Source organism: Pundamilia nyererei, unplaced genomic scaffold (assembly GCF_000239375.1).
Source record: "Pundamilia nyererei isolate P.nyererei 1_Seehausen unplaced genomic scaffold, PunNye1.0 scaffold00068, whole genome shotgun sequence".
Lineage (NCBI taxonomy): Eukaryota > Metazoa > Chordata > Actinopteri > Cichliformes > Cichlidae > Pundamilia > Pundamilia nyererei.
The window spans coordinates 1,034,620-1,050,358 of NW_005187469.1; the positions used below are offsets into that span (position 1 = coordinate 1,034,620).

General features: G+C 43.4%; 2 protein-coding genes across 3 annotated transcripts in view; one reads left to right on the forward strand and one right to left on the reverse strand.

The window, feature by feature from the left end:
• Window positions 1-9,187, forward strand: part of prr36a (proline rich 36a) — a 31,873-nt gene extending 22,686 nt beyond the window's left edge. For both annotated transcript variants that reach the window (XM_005736243.1, XM_005736244.1), the window contains exons 4-6: window positions 506-687; window positions 994-3,624; window positions 5,506-9,187. In XM_005736243.1, the coding sequence (XP_005736300.1) occupies window positions 506-687; window positions 994-3,624; window positions 5,506-6,482 (3,790 nt within the window). In that variant the 3' untranslated portion in view covers window positions 6,483-9,187. The remainder of the gene's footprint in view (window positions 1-505; window positions 688-993; window positions 3,625-5,505) is intronic.
• A 199-nt stretch (window positions 9,188-9,386) lies between these two features.
• Window positions 9,387-15,189, reverse strand: cunh19orf67 (chromosome unknown C19orf67 homolog). Its single transcript, XM_005736245.1, has 8 exons — window positions 15,150-15,189; window positions 14,729-14,833; window positions 13,004-13,181; window positions 12,788-12,932; window positions 12,169-12,269; window positions 10,816-10,989; window positions 10,571-10,711; window positions 9,387-10,494 (listed from the first exon to the last, which is right to left on the reverse strand). The coding sequence occupies exons 2-8, from the start codon at window positions 14,823-14,825 to the stop codon at window positions 10,371-10,373; spliced, it is 960 nt and encodes a 319-aa protein (XP_005736302.1). The 5' UTR covers window positions 14,826-14,833; window positions 15,150-15,189; the 3' UTR covers window positions 9,387-10,370.
• Window positions 15,190-15,739: the final 550 nt, after the last annotated feature.

The window sequence follows — 15,739 nt, forward strand, 5'->3', positions numbered from 1 at the left end:
AGGGCTTACTAGCGAAGCAGTAAAAGGTGAGGTGTGTGGCAATAGTATGAGTTTTTGTAGTTGCAGTTGGTGTGACTTAGTAGATCACTGCAGTGTCTCATGAGAACTCCAGACTGAGTAGCAAATCAGGACCTTGGTGAAGAAGAGACTGTAAAATGTTCTTTTATGCCTTTTATGGCTATTAGTTCCCATTTCTCTTCTCACTGTGCTTTAATCTTCAGTTGGTTGGGGATTTTTTTTTTTTCGTTATTTTTTGGGGGGGGTGAAGAAGGCATTATTACGTGGCTGTAGATGAAAGGTGCTGTTAATGGATTCCCATTGTTGAAATTACCTTTGTGGCTTATGTGTAGTTGATCATTTATTTATGCTCGTAAATGCATACAGAGGTGGAGTCTTTGATTTCATGCTTGGACTTTTGTTAACAAAATGAATGAACCACACAATAAAGCTGTGTGTTTAGGGTTTTTGTTTTTTTTCACCCTTCATTGTTTTTCTCTGCCTGCAGGCCTTCTCCAGGTCTCTCAACTTCTAGACCTACGTCCGCTACATCCAGGCCTCCCACAGCTACAACCAAGCTCTCCACCGCTGCAACTGCCAAAACTGTTTCCAGAGTTAATACAGCCCCATCTACTGGCAGGACCACATCAGCACAGCCTAAACCACCACCAGCAGCTGCTGCTAAGAAAGGTGAGAAGACAAGATACTCTTCTGAAGCAAAGTCCAATTTGAGTCTGAATATCGGAGACCTATATAATGGTCAGATTTAATATCTGTAGTAAGTCTCAGCATATGTTTTTAGATATTAGTGAAAAAATGTTTGTGTGAATCTTTGGAATAGAAATGCCTTGTATTTGTTTCTACTTTAGCACTTTGTACTCAAATTAAAATAGTCAGCTACCTGCATTTGACTACTCATACATCAGCTGCATGATGATCAACCAGTAGGAGTGTATGAATTTATGTTTTATTAATTTTTATTTATCTTCTCACCAGATGTCACTCGACCACCACTTACTACAGCAGTCAAGAAACCCACAACAGCTGCAGCTGCTACTACCAAAAAACCCGAACCCTTTAAACCTGTGGCCACCGTAAAGGTGAGCACGACATCTAAATCATCCACGACGAAGCCAGTGGACTCAAAGGCATCACAGTTCAAACCAACACAGCCTGCAAAACATGCCCTCACAAAGAAACCCGTCGCTTCTCAACGAGCACTTGCCACTAGCAGACCACCCTTTGGCCAAACGCCACCTTCCTCTCCAGCCAACAAAGCGGCAAACGGCACGCCCTCTAAAACAAAACGTGGACCCAAACCCACTCAGACTGTCCCACCATTCTCTGCCACCAAGAAGAAAGACGTTTCAAACACTACCACATCTGCTGAAGCGTCAGAGAGTAACGCAGCAGCTGCAGTAGCCGCTACTGCAGCTGGTACTGCAGCAGCAGCTGTGCTAACTGAAACGCAAGCAGAGGCCAAAGCAGCCTTACCACAAGAGTCATCCTTTGCTGCACCAGAGGAGGTGCCTGCCCCAGCTTTGCCTCAGGAGACCACTGCAGAGATGGCACCTCAAGAGGCCCCTCAAAGCCAAGAAGTGGCTCACTCTCCTCCACCGTGTTCTGAGACAACCTTACCAGAGAAGTCTCTGCTCAAAAAAGAAGTTGAAGGCAGTGCTCCCTTAACAACAACAACAACAACAACAACAACAGCACAGGAGCCAACCCCTTCGTCAGTCATGCCTTCATTATCACCCGAGGCCTCAACTCCAGACTTGTCAGAAGCGAATGTTGACTTGTTAACAGACCAGGCCTCCTCTGCATCTGCAGTCCTTCCAGCAGCGGCAAATGCTGTCCCTCAGATAGTCCCTCCGGCCAATCTAAATGAGGAAGAAGATGAAGAGGAGAGGGAGGGAAGCCAGCTGGTTTCTGTGTCTGAAATGAGTGGAACCACACAGCCCACAGAGGAGTCCCGTCCTGGGTCAGCTGGACTAGTCGGGGGGTCTGCTTGGAGAGCCGGTGGTGCCTTGCTCTCTGAGCTGGACTCTGAGGAGGTGAGCGGCAGTCAGCAGGGTGCATCTGAACTGAGCGCCCCTGGTGTCCTGGAGGGCACAGAAAGCACTGATGATCTGGGAGATGGTAGTCTCAAAGGAGCCATTGACATGGAAGGAGCCTCAGCAGGTTCTCCTGACTTTGAGAAGGTTCCTGACATACCAGTTAATGATTTTGATGAAGACGAAGATGACGATGAGGACGAGAATGATCGGGTGATTGACATGGATGTAGGCTCCGAGCGGGCAGATGAACCGCCAAGACCCAGGCATGACAATGATGTAGAAGAGGAGGAAGACGATGATGTGGAGATGGCGAGTGAGGGGGTGACTGAAAGTGGGTTAGAAAGCTACGGGAATGCAGATGAGGATGACTTTGCTGAGGATGAAAGGCTGGACAACTTGAACAGGGTGGCCCAACCACCACCTCCGCCGCCTCTGCTGCCTGCTGCACCAGCTGCTCAGTGGGACCAGCTAAACCCTTTTGCAGATCCCTGGGCAGAACATCAACCTCAACCTCAACAGCAACAGCGGGTTCTTGAGCCTGAGCTGGTGGGAGCAGCTGCAGCAAGCCCTTTAGCAGACCCTTTGCGAGCAGATTCTGAGACCCCAACTCAGACCTCAGCTCATGCCTGGCTGGAAATGGGATCTGCCCCTTTTGTTCATGAAAGCTTAGAAGTTCCCCATCATTTGTCTATCAAAGAGGAGCCACAAAATCTAGAGGGCCAAATGTACTTTGATCAGACCAATACAGCTCCAATGCAGACTGCGCACCCACCCCCCCTCTCTGCACCTGGAATGTCTCTGTCAAGCACCGTTAGCAGTGAGACCAGCACACCTGAGGAACTGGGGGACTATAACCGAGACGTAAAGCTCCAGCCACAAAGTTCACAAACCCCAGTGCTTTCTCCACAGCCTGATCTGGAGGGAGGAGATGAGGAAGAAACTGAGCCAGAGACCCTCCCTGCTGATGAAGTTTTGGGAGGCCCTGCAACTGCCCCAACCTCCAACCCGTCCTCATCCTCAGTAACAGAAGATGAGGCCAGTGACATGGAAGGAGAAGCTCAGCTGGATGATTCCTTGGAGACGCCACTGGTCTCCAACATAACCTTTGACAGCCAGCCTTCAGCCCAGCGCTGCCTGTCCACTGTGGAAGAGGGAGAGGAGGCTGAGACGGAGACAGAGGGCCGTGCAGGGGAAGACACCACTCCACCCTCGGCTACTTCACTGGCATCCTATGGCTTTGACACAATCACCACAACTTCAAACTCCAACGCTCAGTCCACAGGGGAGAACTGTATCAAAAGCCCTGGTATTTTCTCCTTGGAGGAGCTGCCCGAGGAAGCCAAGGAGTCCTGTTTGATCCCACAGCCTTGTCTCGCAGAGCAGCAGTACATAGAGTGTGGGAAGCAGGAAGGAGAGTCTGCTCAACATGTCAGAGAGGAAGTGCCGGGGTCAGATGAAGCGCCAGATCGTTCATCCACTCACCGTTTACAGCAACCAGAGGAAAACCTGGATGATGCCCAGCCTCCATACTATTCTGCTGTGTGTGATAAAACTGAGGACTCTTTTGCAGGTAACGTATAGTTCATCATCTCCCTAACAGCCCAAATCATGACCCTGTCCTCCTTTTGGCCCTGTAGACCAGTCTCCCCTTAATATCAGTTAGATTTCTTGTTGTTTGATCTGCAATCTTTGGGTGTGGATGTAATCAAAGTTAAACTCCCAAAAAAAGGAAAAAAGAAACGGAGAGCAAAAACAGGACAACCATGGCACTTCAACCTGATATTAAATTTCCATTTAGAGCATATGGCTTCAATTCCTGTATGTGCAATAGCTATGTCTATTTACATGTAATGTGTGAGCGTGCCTGGGTTTTGGTTTCTGTTCAACACAGAATTTTGTGGCTGCCCTGAACTGGCATGGATGTGACTTGTCTGTTTACAGCTCTTAACGACGGAAACATAACAAAAGAAATGTGGAATGATGTTTCCATGTGTATTTATCCTGTTGCATTTTACTGAACTAAGAAGCTAATGGCTAATCATGAGATTCTGATTGTATGTTCATGTTTGAGTTTGCTCTCCTACATTACACAGGCTTAATCTTCTTGCACTTTAAATTGTACCCTGTCCTTTTTTTCTTTTGTTCATCCATCTTTTTGGAGTAATGAACCTTAAAACTTTAAATAAAGATTAGATTTTTACTGTGATTTATCCTCCTACTCTACAGTTTATTTTTAAGTGGGCATTTGGGAACGGCGTGTAAATGCTTTTCATTGATATATGGATTTGTATCTATAATAAGTCCTCACATTACTGCTATTAAACGTATCTCCTTTTAATAACTGTCATACACTTGCAGAGAAACATACTTGAGTTATACTTTTATCTTGAAAATCGGACTTGGTAAGCAGTGAGACTCATCAAATGGTCTAAATATCACAAGCTGAATGAGTGAACTGATCATTCGCTAAATCAGACCCTCGAACACATCTCAAGCAGCCAAGAAGTTTGAAGCCTCATCGTCGGGCATCGATGGAACCAGCTCTGCTCATTCTTCTTCTACTACTGCAATTTCCCTCCAGTTCACTGAGGGTGTGTTGCTATTTCAGCTCTTTTCTACTACCCTTTTAAGCATTCTCGCTGCACTGTGTTAATGTTAACAGAGCTTATGCATGTCAGTGTTGCACACTGGGTTGATTTCATCTCATTACTTTGGATTGGTGTGTTTGGGGACAGCTCGATAGCTTGGCTCTAGAACAATATCTACCTTTTTTCTTTTTCCATTTGAGTTCTTCTAAAGCCAAGCTATGATTTTTGGTTTCTCTTGTGATGCTGGATGTCTGAAAATGCATGGAGAGCTTTTGCATGCATCACTGGTTGTCTAACTATAAACTCTGTTCACGGGTGATGACTGTCAAGAGCTTGCAGTAAGCTTTTCTTTGGTTGTTCATGTCTCACTGTATTTGATAGTGATTGCATATACAGGAAGTTTGGCTGCTTTTTTTTTGCATATTTACAAAAAAGAAAAAAGAAAACACGAAACAAACCTTTTGCTCTCTGCACAAATTTCCCACCCTCGGCCCAGTCACTGCCCTGAGTCACCTCACCTTAGGAAACAATTTTATTGTTTTGTTTTGGTGTGTTGAGATTTTTTCTTCTTCTCATTATTGTTTTAATTATTTAAACCCCTCTGACAATGCCACACTGTCACTTGCAAAATTACAGATAACTGCTGGTCACTTTGGTGCTGTAGGCTACCGGCAGACGTTCGGCCTTGGCTTTACAGCGCTTTCACCATTTCTTTATCTAGTACAAGCCTTTAAAGGCTGCCCTTTCCCTCTACACCCTTTCTGCTTGTACTCACACTGCACCGCTGTCACTGTCCTGCTGCCTGTTACCTTCTGTTGTATGTCATGCTACTTGAATCTTCCTTCCCACTTCCTCTCTCACAGGCTTCACTGCACTACCGCACCCTCACCGCCGCGATCACGCAGCATACACCAGAGCCTACTATGACATTATCAAACCTCACAGCGCCGGCGTTACCCCACCGAGGTTGACCTGTGCCGACCTCCCTCCCAGGAGCCTCGAGCAGCAGACGCTGAGCCCTCAGCTCCGCAGGCTGGAGCAACATCAGAGACAGCTGCAGGAGCTGGAACAACGTAGGGAACAACAGAGCAAACCACTTGAGGAGGCGGAGCAGGAGAGGAAGAGGAGGCAGGAAGAGGAGCAGAGAAGGAAGAAAGAGGAAGCTGAAGAAGAAATAAAGCGCAATAAAGAGGAGGCAAGGCGGATAAAGGAGCAAGCAGAGGCAGCCAAGAAAGAGGAGGAGGAGCTTAGACAGAGGAGAGACCTGGAGCTGCAGCTGCAGCAGCAACAAGAGGAGCTGAAGCAAAGGCAGCAAATCATGCAATGGCAGCAGGAGCTACAGCAGTCTAACAAAGGTCAGACGGTGTTGCTGTCCCCCTCCTCTGCCCTCTGCACCATCTACGAAGCCCTGGAGAACAGTGATGAAGAGGAAGTGGATGGTGAGGAAGAAATAAACGAGCTAAAACCTACTAAACACAAGGAACCTAAGCAAAAGGACGTTCACCATCCTTCCCAGGATGGAGAAAGTTCCTCCCCTTCCCAGTCTCCAGAGCGGCCTCCACCCTTGGATCTGGACTGGGGGAAGAAAGTGGACATAGTCCAACAGCTGATTAATCAGACCCTGCTACTGAATGGAGATAGTTGCTCCTCGCTGCTGTTGTTGCCAGGAGGTGCAGGAGGCACACTAAGCCCCCTGGAGAGCAGCATGTGGCCCAGTCTGCTGCCTTCACTCGCTCCTCCCTCTGCCACGGTCACCTCCGTGAGTAGTTTCTCCCCCGAGGCCACGGGCAGTTCGCCACAGGGGGAGTGGACGGTGGTAGAGCTGGAGACTCACCACTGAAGGACCAGTCACGCATTCATACAGGGAACGTGACACAAGTCCTGCCAGTTTATGCACACACCACAGGGTGACGAACAGTCTACTGTATAAACTCCCGATATTCACTCTTGGAGAAGAGCCGTATGGATTGAGGTAAACATTTTGGGCTGGGCATCATCAATATTACATAATCTGATAAGGAACATAAATGAGATCACACTTAAGTCACTTGCAATTTTCAGAGTACACGAAGGGATCACAAAGGCAAATTGTATTACTCTGCCCAGACCCATGATCATGTGGTGCTGTAGATCAGTGGTTCCCAACCAGGGTGGCGAATGACTTTGTTCCACGCACTCCTTATTTTTTTTTTTTTAGACTTTCTTTGAATCTTGTTTTTCTTCCAAACTACTGAGTATGTCTACTTACTGGGGGCTTTGAAAGCAGCTAAAATTCAGAGCTGTGGCAAAAAGTGACCAATGTTATTTTTAAGAGATTGTAAGTCCAAAAAAGTTTGGAACCACTGCCCCGAGTTAATTTCAGAGATGATGGTTTTTCTTCCTGTACTGTGAAAACAAGCACAAACAAAACTGTTACCAATGTTTGGTGGTGCTACAGTTGAATTATTGGCTGGTTCTCCAAACACGTTGCTGTTAATTAATGCAAAAAAGTTAATGAGTAAGACTCTCAGGCAGTATTTAAGATGGTAAATGAAACTAAATGGACTGAAAAGGTGAAACGTCTTTAGGTAAATATTTAAAATTCTTCTCTGCAAGTAGGAAAAATGTTCATTGCCAACACTATAAAGAGAAATGTATCCATAGCGTCAGTTACCGTATGTTTGGTTGTATTTCTATGCTCGTTTATTTTTACTATTCTGAATGAGAAAAGGGATCAGATTAGAGCCCGAGCTGAAAGGACAGCAAGGACAATTTTAAAGAAAACAAACAAATCAACCAATGTCAAATTTTTGAATTGCCAAACATTAGTCTTAAAATTCTAAATCAGTCAGGCTTGACTGATATTCAAACCCGATTTTTAGGTCTGCTTTAATGTGCATGTAAAATCAGGCAAGACTGAAGAACAGGACCTGAGCTGTGACACCGCCTGAGAGCCTCCGCTGAAAGCCTCTCACTCTGCAGGCGAAGAACCCGAGCTTCATCTCTGCCGATGAAACTCAAGCAGATGAGCACAACCTGACGCCGCACGCTGAAACTCAGCACCTCACTTACCTCTCGCACAACTCTAAACACCAACTTTACACACTAGAACATCACACACCTGAAACCATACGATCACTAACAGACTCCCATCATGCACCACATCTATTGACTGACAGGGTGGAACTGGACACTGTTGCTGAATCTCTGTACTCACGCGCACACAGTGCCAAACAGCAACTGCTGATCCCAGTAAGGCAAACTGTTCCTCACTTGAACCTGCGATTTTTGTTGTGTGGGTGTTTGTGTTTGTTTGTTTTTTTTTAAATCAAAGCCATACCTGTTAATTTGTTTGTGTTTACATGCATCATCATCACTTTAGGTAAAAGTGGGAACACACTCAGATTGCACTTAATTCAATTCCTTAGTGTTTTAAATTTTTACCCGTTCAAATCTAGTTATTCTTGAGGCCTAGACGTCCCTGTTGTCCTATTTTAATGTAAGTTATTCCAGATTGAGGTAAAAGAAATCGTTAGATTAGGAAAAGATGAAGGAAATGATGTCAGTCTGAGCTGCTCAGATCGCAGTTCCTCACCAAAGGTCAGTACAACCTGTGGTCTGTGCAACCCCTTTGAAACACTGGAATCAGGTTTTAGTAAGCTTGTGTTCTTATCATTATTATCATTGTTTAGAATGGACAGAACTGGTTAGTGTTTAAATGCTTTTGCAGGATCTGTAGCCCAACGTTATATTTAAAGTCTTCCTTAGGTTCTCATACTTGCGTTGCTTCAGTGACAGCCTGCATGCTTTAAGGCCAGCTGTCAGATGCAGATTCAACGCAACCACTGAGCTCTGGGTTTAACCGACACTGCTGTGAGGTGCGAGGAGATGTTTAAAAGTGCCATATGTTGATGTCCGTTTGTGTTTAATTCTGCTTCTAGTTGTGAATCTAAATGGAGGGCTCATAAATCTGGCACTCGTCCCCCCTCGCCCCTCCCCTCCATCCACATCCTGTTGAGTCAGTTCTTGGCTCGCTGCCTTGGCCTTTCCGCTGTGGATCAGTGGCATAAAGACCGAATTGTGTTTGATAATGGAATTCAAAGCAGGGACCCGAATATTAAACCGCAGACTGAGACTCGATGTTCGGTACTTTTGCCCTTTCCCACGATTGGCTCCAGCAGAGAGTCCGCCACATGTTCGAGCGTATTCTAAAGTTTGCATTCCTGCAGCTCCAGGCGGGGAACACGTGGCGCTCAGTATTTTTATGTCCTTGGTGTGTTTTCAAGTATTTGCGGGTATATCATTAAAGACTGATCACTGTAATGAAGGGATACTCCACTTTACTTTTGTACTTCAGAGTTTTAGAGTTATAGTAGCAGTTTTAAGAGTAATATTTAGATTTTTATTGAATAGAGAATGAAAGATGTTGAGTGTAAATGGTAGATTTTATTCTAAGTAAATTGCCTTTCTTCATGTTCAACCAACAGAACTAATGAGCTGAATGGTTACAAGGTCAAACTGAACACATTTCGTTATTTACTTGGGCTCAGAGTCCGTCGGTCTCTCATTTGCTTTGTAATTTATTGAAAATGAAGCCTGTGTGTGCTCCTTTAATGTCTTCATGAACCGGGTGAAATGAACCGAATCGGGCCGTCTCGCTCAAGGCCCAGACCGTGGCAGCTTGTTCTGAAGTGTAACGTCTTTGTTAATTTCTGTAGGCAAATCTGTGATTGTGTGTAATTATTACAATGCAATGTTTCATGTAAATAAAATGGTTTTTTTTGTTTTTTTTAATAACACTTTGCCTTTTCTCAACATGAGCGATTACAAATTGTACAACTGTGGGAATGTTGAAAACATCAGACATGAACTCTGCAGAAATCTTTTACAACCTAAAAACCATACATGCAAACTTCACAGTATTGTTGAACAACTTCACCTCCTCAGGTTTTCAGGCGCCTCTGTGTTTTTACAGCTAACGAAAGTAGAACAGTTTCTCTTCTGATGTCCAGATGCAAACTAAAAGACACTGAACCTTCTAACAGCTGGACATTCTAGGGTTCGTGCGCAACAGGCTTTGTCTACTTTAAAATATGATGACATGTGCACTAATAGAGACACGACCTATTTACAGCCCCTTCAGACATGCACCGCTTTCCCAGAGTTCCCACAGATGTGTTTAAGACTCTGTCCTTTTATTTTTAAGGTTAAGGATTGGTTTCCAGATGTCATCTGAACAGCTCAGCTTCAGGTCTAAAGGTGCCTCCTGGTCAATTGCCATCAACAGCTGTGATGCTAATATGACTGCAGTAAATGTAGTAGGATTTGTTTATGCCGAGTCACAGTAGTACAAGACTCTAGATGTCGATATGGGTTAATCAGATGAGCAGAGAACAGCCTCTTTATTGTTTGCAGTAACGTTAAAGCATGTCCACTCTCAGCCCGTCTGGGTGGGGCAGGACACAATTCTCAATCACTGCTGCAGGAGTGTCTGAATGAAGCGGTGAACGTAAAAGTAGCATGCCTGAATGCAGTCGCTGTGACCAACCAGTGAAGTGGTCACGTATCGCAAACAACACGGAAACACACAAATACTTAATTCTTGCTCTGACGTCCAAACTGAAACTAGATGTTCAAACGTCTCGCATCAGCTGGATGCAGATGAATCTGCAACACGCTGCATTCAACGCACTTTAAACCTTGAACAGTTTCTTAGGTCTTGTATAAGGCACCAAAACGATGCTCGTTGCTAATCTGTCTCCAGAGTCAAAAGCAGCTTCATCAGGGAGTCTGTAGCCTTGCAGCTAGATGGCTCGTCCTCACCCAGAAACAAGAGTCTGTGGTAGTTGGCCAGAGGGACCTCACACAAGATCCTGAGACATGAACACAGATGAGTCAGAAAATCCTAATCGGGAACACAGCTCAGAGTTTTCATAAATAGCAGCCTACCAGTCATTTATATCATCTGAGTTGGGATCCGGGTCCACCTGCACCCAGCGACCAATGGACCAGATCCCCTTCAGATCATCATGACCGCAGCTATCATCAGCCTCTCTGTGTGGCCTGAAATCCTCACAGCACAGGAAGTAGCTTGAAACCCAGGAATGACACATGAAAGGTGAGAAGTTTTAATGACTTAAAGTGAGCAAGAAATAGGAAACGGAACATGGAGATTCTTCAACATCCAGACTCACTAATCAGTTTCTGCCTCTTTCTCTTCATCGTTGTGGAGTTTCTCCACGTTCCAGCGCATGCGTTTGTACAGCCCCGTGTTGACCTGGGAGAGGTACGGCGTGGGTACACAGTAACGGAAAACGGTCAGCCTCAGGTGGCCGAGCTGACTCTGGCCGATGCAGAACTGAGACACGCTGGGAACAAAAACACAAAAGACGTTGATGTTCAGAGTGAAAGGTTTATAGCAACAGTCACAGTGTTGGGGTTGTGCAGAGAAGACGAAAATGATGGGAGTATTAAAAAAAGAATCACAAAATGCTGATTCTCAACAGTAGGTTCTGCACGCAGGTGCAAAGAAAATGTGAAGTAATCTGTAGGACAGGGAAGAAATGTGACCACATGAGGTTTAAAATGATTACAGGTTTATGTGTGACAGCTAAACAGTACTAGATATAAAATGTGGACATGAGCAGAAACAACAGGAGGATGAGGATTTGGAGAATCATAAGTTAGTCACATTGATAACTTGTAATGACGTAACAGTTTCAAAAGTTGAAATAAATACATCAGTGGCATCAATGTCATGGTAAATTTTGGCTTTTTTTATTATAGAATCGAACTGTTCTTTTTCCAGGGTGGAATAATTGCACAGTATACATCTTCAGTGACAATTGGGTGCACAAGTTTGAATTTATTTTGGATTGACTCTAATCCATACAGAGTCAAAGTATACATACATTCCCGCTAATATGCTCATGGAATAATTCTGGCTGGATATTGGCTCCAGCAGTTTCATGGCAGGCTTGAGCTTTGCTGGCTCCTGGATGGTTCCTGAGCATCCTAACCGATCCCATCTGTGGGTGACCATTTGGGTCTGCAGTTAGAAATGGCTCCAAAAGAAGACCTTCCTGACTTCTATAAATCTACAATTCTCCTCCTTAGAGCTTCAGAGTTCCTCGGACTTTCTCATTGTTCTAAATCCAATGTGTGCTGTCCAACAAATCCTTTTTATGCAGCAAAGAGAAACTACCAGTTTTAGTCAATCATGATCACTAACACAAGGTTAATGTGTGTTAGTCAGGCTTGGCCTTGTCAAGTTAGAGTTCATTATAGAATCTCCATCTCCACTTATTACAGGGCTTGAGTGAGTTAATTTATATTTTTTGACTTTAGAGAAAATCCTAAATAAATTCAAACTTGTGCACCCAATTCTTGAAAAAGAACAGTTCAAAAATGTAAAAGCATGACATTCATTCCCATAATGAGTGGATGTAAACTTCCACCCACAACTGTAGCTTGATAAGCCTAAATCCTGCTTCATAGTACAAACACACCGTAAACAAAAGCAAGTATTCGTTTGCATAAGCGTGCACCTTTGGGGCTCCTTCTCATCCAAACTGAGAAGATTGTAGCTGGAACACCTCAGCAGCATCTGCTCCAACTTGTCACACAGCTGCTGAGAGAAGTCCAACAGCTGCACACACACACACACAGTTTAGAGTAAATATAAACCACAAAATCTTCAAGTTGTAGACACACACGGCACCGATACACCTCCCGCTCGGGCAGTTTGTTCCAACAGCTGATGCACAAACTGTTCTGAAGCGACTGACCACAACAACATAGGATTCATTTCTTATATGAAGTGCAATAAGCTTTCTGTCAAATACATAATTTAACTACTCAACAGATGAACCTGTTGCTTCCAATCCAAGTCAACTACAGTGGTGCGAAAAGTGTTTGTTGCCTACATGATTTCCTTTATTTGAGATTTTCAAATCAATTTAATTAACAAGTAAACAAATGTTTTTTTCTAAATGCAGGTGTTTATCATCAAGAGTTGGGGGGGGGGGGTAAAAAAAAACAAACCCTACAACTTCAGCAATGTTTATGGTGTTTGAAATTCCTTTTAGCTTGCAATCTGAGCATGGTAACTTTCCAAACTTTTCATATGCATGAGGAAAAAAATGCTATAAAACTGTGAAAATTTACCCTTGTGCAACTCTCAGCTGGCAGAGGGTTGCTTTGGGACACGATGCTTCTGGTTAGGTGTTCCAGGTGGTTAAAGAAAGGCTGACAGGTGTACAGGAAATTCTGCACAGCAGTAACTACAGTGTCCCTGCTTACACACTTCTGCCTGCCAGGACACAAAAAACCTTCATGATACAGACAAATGACCAAAATGAGTGCAACAAAGCAGGAACCTACCCCTGGATGAGGCAGTCAAGTACGCAATCTGTTTTGCTCAAGAAGAACTGGAGCTGCAGCCAGATGCTTTTCTCAACCTGGCTCAAGTCTGGGCAGCTGCAGCACCCATATTTACCACAGGATGGCGCCACAGCAACGTCAGCTAAAAACGATAGTTGCTTCTCCGCCTCTGAAACACCTAATCATGTGCATAAACACAGAGAACAGCATGATGATGATCGCTTCACAGTGTTCTTTCATTAAGGTTTAATATTTTCTGAAAAAGAAATACAAGAATTAGAAACTTTGGAGACAGAGATATTTTTAGAGTAATGCTCTATACTGTTTACTACATGATGGAGAGGCTGATGTTCTCCTGTAGGTTTAAACCACATCAATTTACAGGGTTTTGGATCAGACTGGAACGATTTCATTTTGATTAGTTTGTTGCTTCAAATGTTTATGAATTTATGAAAGAAAAAGAAAAATTGTAAAAGTAACAGTAAATTAAAAGGGTTGTTAGATGTTTATTTACATTTTATGTTGTTTTTTAAAATTGGTTTTCTTTTCTTGAATTAGTATTATGTTTTTTCCGATTCATTATTCATTCATTTTCTACTTTTTTTTTTTTAGGAGAAAAACCATGCACGCCTGTGATCAAAACCATTTTTCACTTTATATTTATTACTAAACATTTAAAAGAATTTTACAAAACCATAAAATGAATGGTGCACATGTGCTATACCCACATAAATTAAAACATAATAGAAAACAGCTGCACAGATGATGGTAAAACACCTCTTTATACAGCCTCCTGTGTTCCAGTCTCTACATCACTTTTGTGGTGCGATTACACTAAAACAAATGTGTAACCGTGATGTTCCTACAAATTCATGTATCGATCAGCTGACTCTAACTTTATGTCCAAACTACTCAAACTGAGCTAATGCACTCATTTCTAATCTCTCCTGCTCACTCTGCCTCCTGTCATTTTGCTAATGCTGGCGTCTCCAAACCATACATCATAGCAGGTCTCACTACCATAATGCAACTTTATCACTCTTTCTGCTTCTCCAAACAGTCATCTCGACCCACTCCACCCTCCAATCACTGTCTGCTTCACCTTTCTTGTGCACTATCCATTAAATTGGATGGTTGAACCCAGGTATTTCAATTCAGCTACCTTTACTTACTGTCCTTCTTGTATCTTCACTGTTACACCTCAGACTCATGTATTCTGTCTCGCTTCTATTGACTTTCATTCCTCTTCTCTCCAGAGCATACCTCCACCTCCTCCTCATTAATCCATCTGTTATTCCTACCACACACCTGTATTCATACATGTCCTGCTGGCCAGCCTTGTAATCCTCTATCAAGGCACCGACAGCAAATTCTTAGTAGTGCTCTTTGTCATCATTAAACCATACTGGCGATCAGCGATTGCCACCTCTCCTTAAACTAGCTTAAACGATTCTTTCCCACAGCTTCATAGTATGTCTCATCGGCTTTATCCCTCTGTTGTTACTACAGCTCTTACACCGTTGTTCTTGAAAATAAGTACCACTTCTTCCCCGTTTCTTCCTCTAACTCTCCAAAACGGTGTTAAACGGTGCCCTCTCTTTTAAACATCTTCATACCTCCACAGGTATGTGATCCGGACCAGCCACCTGCCCACTCTTCATCCTCCTCCTAACAGCCAATTTTCTTTTGCACTGACATGTACTACAGTGTCTTCTACCCTCTGACCTGTATATGTGCCGATTTGCAGACGGTCCTTGCCGTCTGAATCCTGTAGATCCAGATCCAGGTGTTGCCCTGATGCTGACACTTCAGTGACCGACATGCTTCCCGCTGCAGGCAAGTGGACGTTAACTGAACAGCTGCTGAAAATCAAACTACATTAGAGAAGCATTTCTGGCTTTGCCACAGGCATCACGAGTGAACTCTTTACTAACGTCCTGCTAATTCACGATAACACAGCGATCTAGCTAGCTATGAGACGCAAACACGAAAATAAAGTGAAATTTGGCAGCAAAATACTGTTTTAATTAGAATTAACGAAAATGATTGTTAAATTTTATGCTGGGATCGCCCCAGCTCACTAGCACGTTTACTGGGAGCCGGCTTTACCATTAACAACTTCGCTAGCTTAGCTATTAGCCGTTACCCTTCTTTTGCACGTCAGCCTCTTGTCCAAGGTCAAAGGTCCCTGCCTAGCAACAAAAAAGTAAATAAAAAAAAAATAAATCACGTAAAGTTATAAGCTTCACGATTTTACACTGCCTGCAATTGTGCGTTTTCTTTATTTTTCTTTATTTTTTTAATTTAATTTTTTGTTTTTAAGTTTTTTTTAATTTAATTTTTTATTTGACACTGAAAAGCAACAGAACAAAACCACATAAATGGGTCTGTGAGTCAAAATTACCACCTAATAAATTGAAATTTCAAGATATCTTGAAATTCCGAATTAACTTTCGAGATACTTAATTCATAACTGAAAATTTTGACTCAAGTCCCTGAGACTTGATTTAACTCTAGTAAGCTTTTATTTTATTTTTTAATTCATTATTTTCCCTGTGGCAGAAAGAAACCGATTTTTTTCTTTTTCTCCTGCAGCACAAATATGCTAAAACAGATGCGCTGGAGCAAATGATAGCTGATTATTATTGATTTTATGCCACATATTTGAATTATTGTTATTGTGAAATTGGGGGAAATCTTAAATCTTAAACTAACACTGAAACTAATACAAATCAA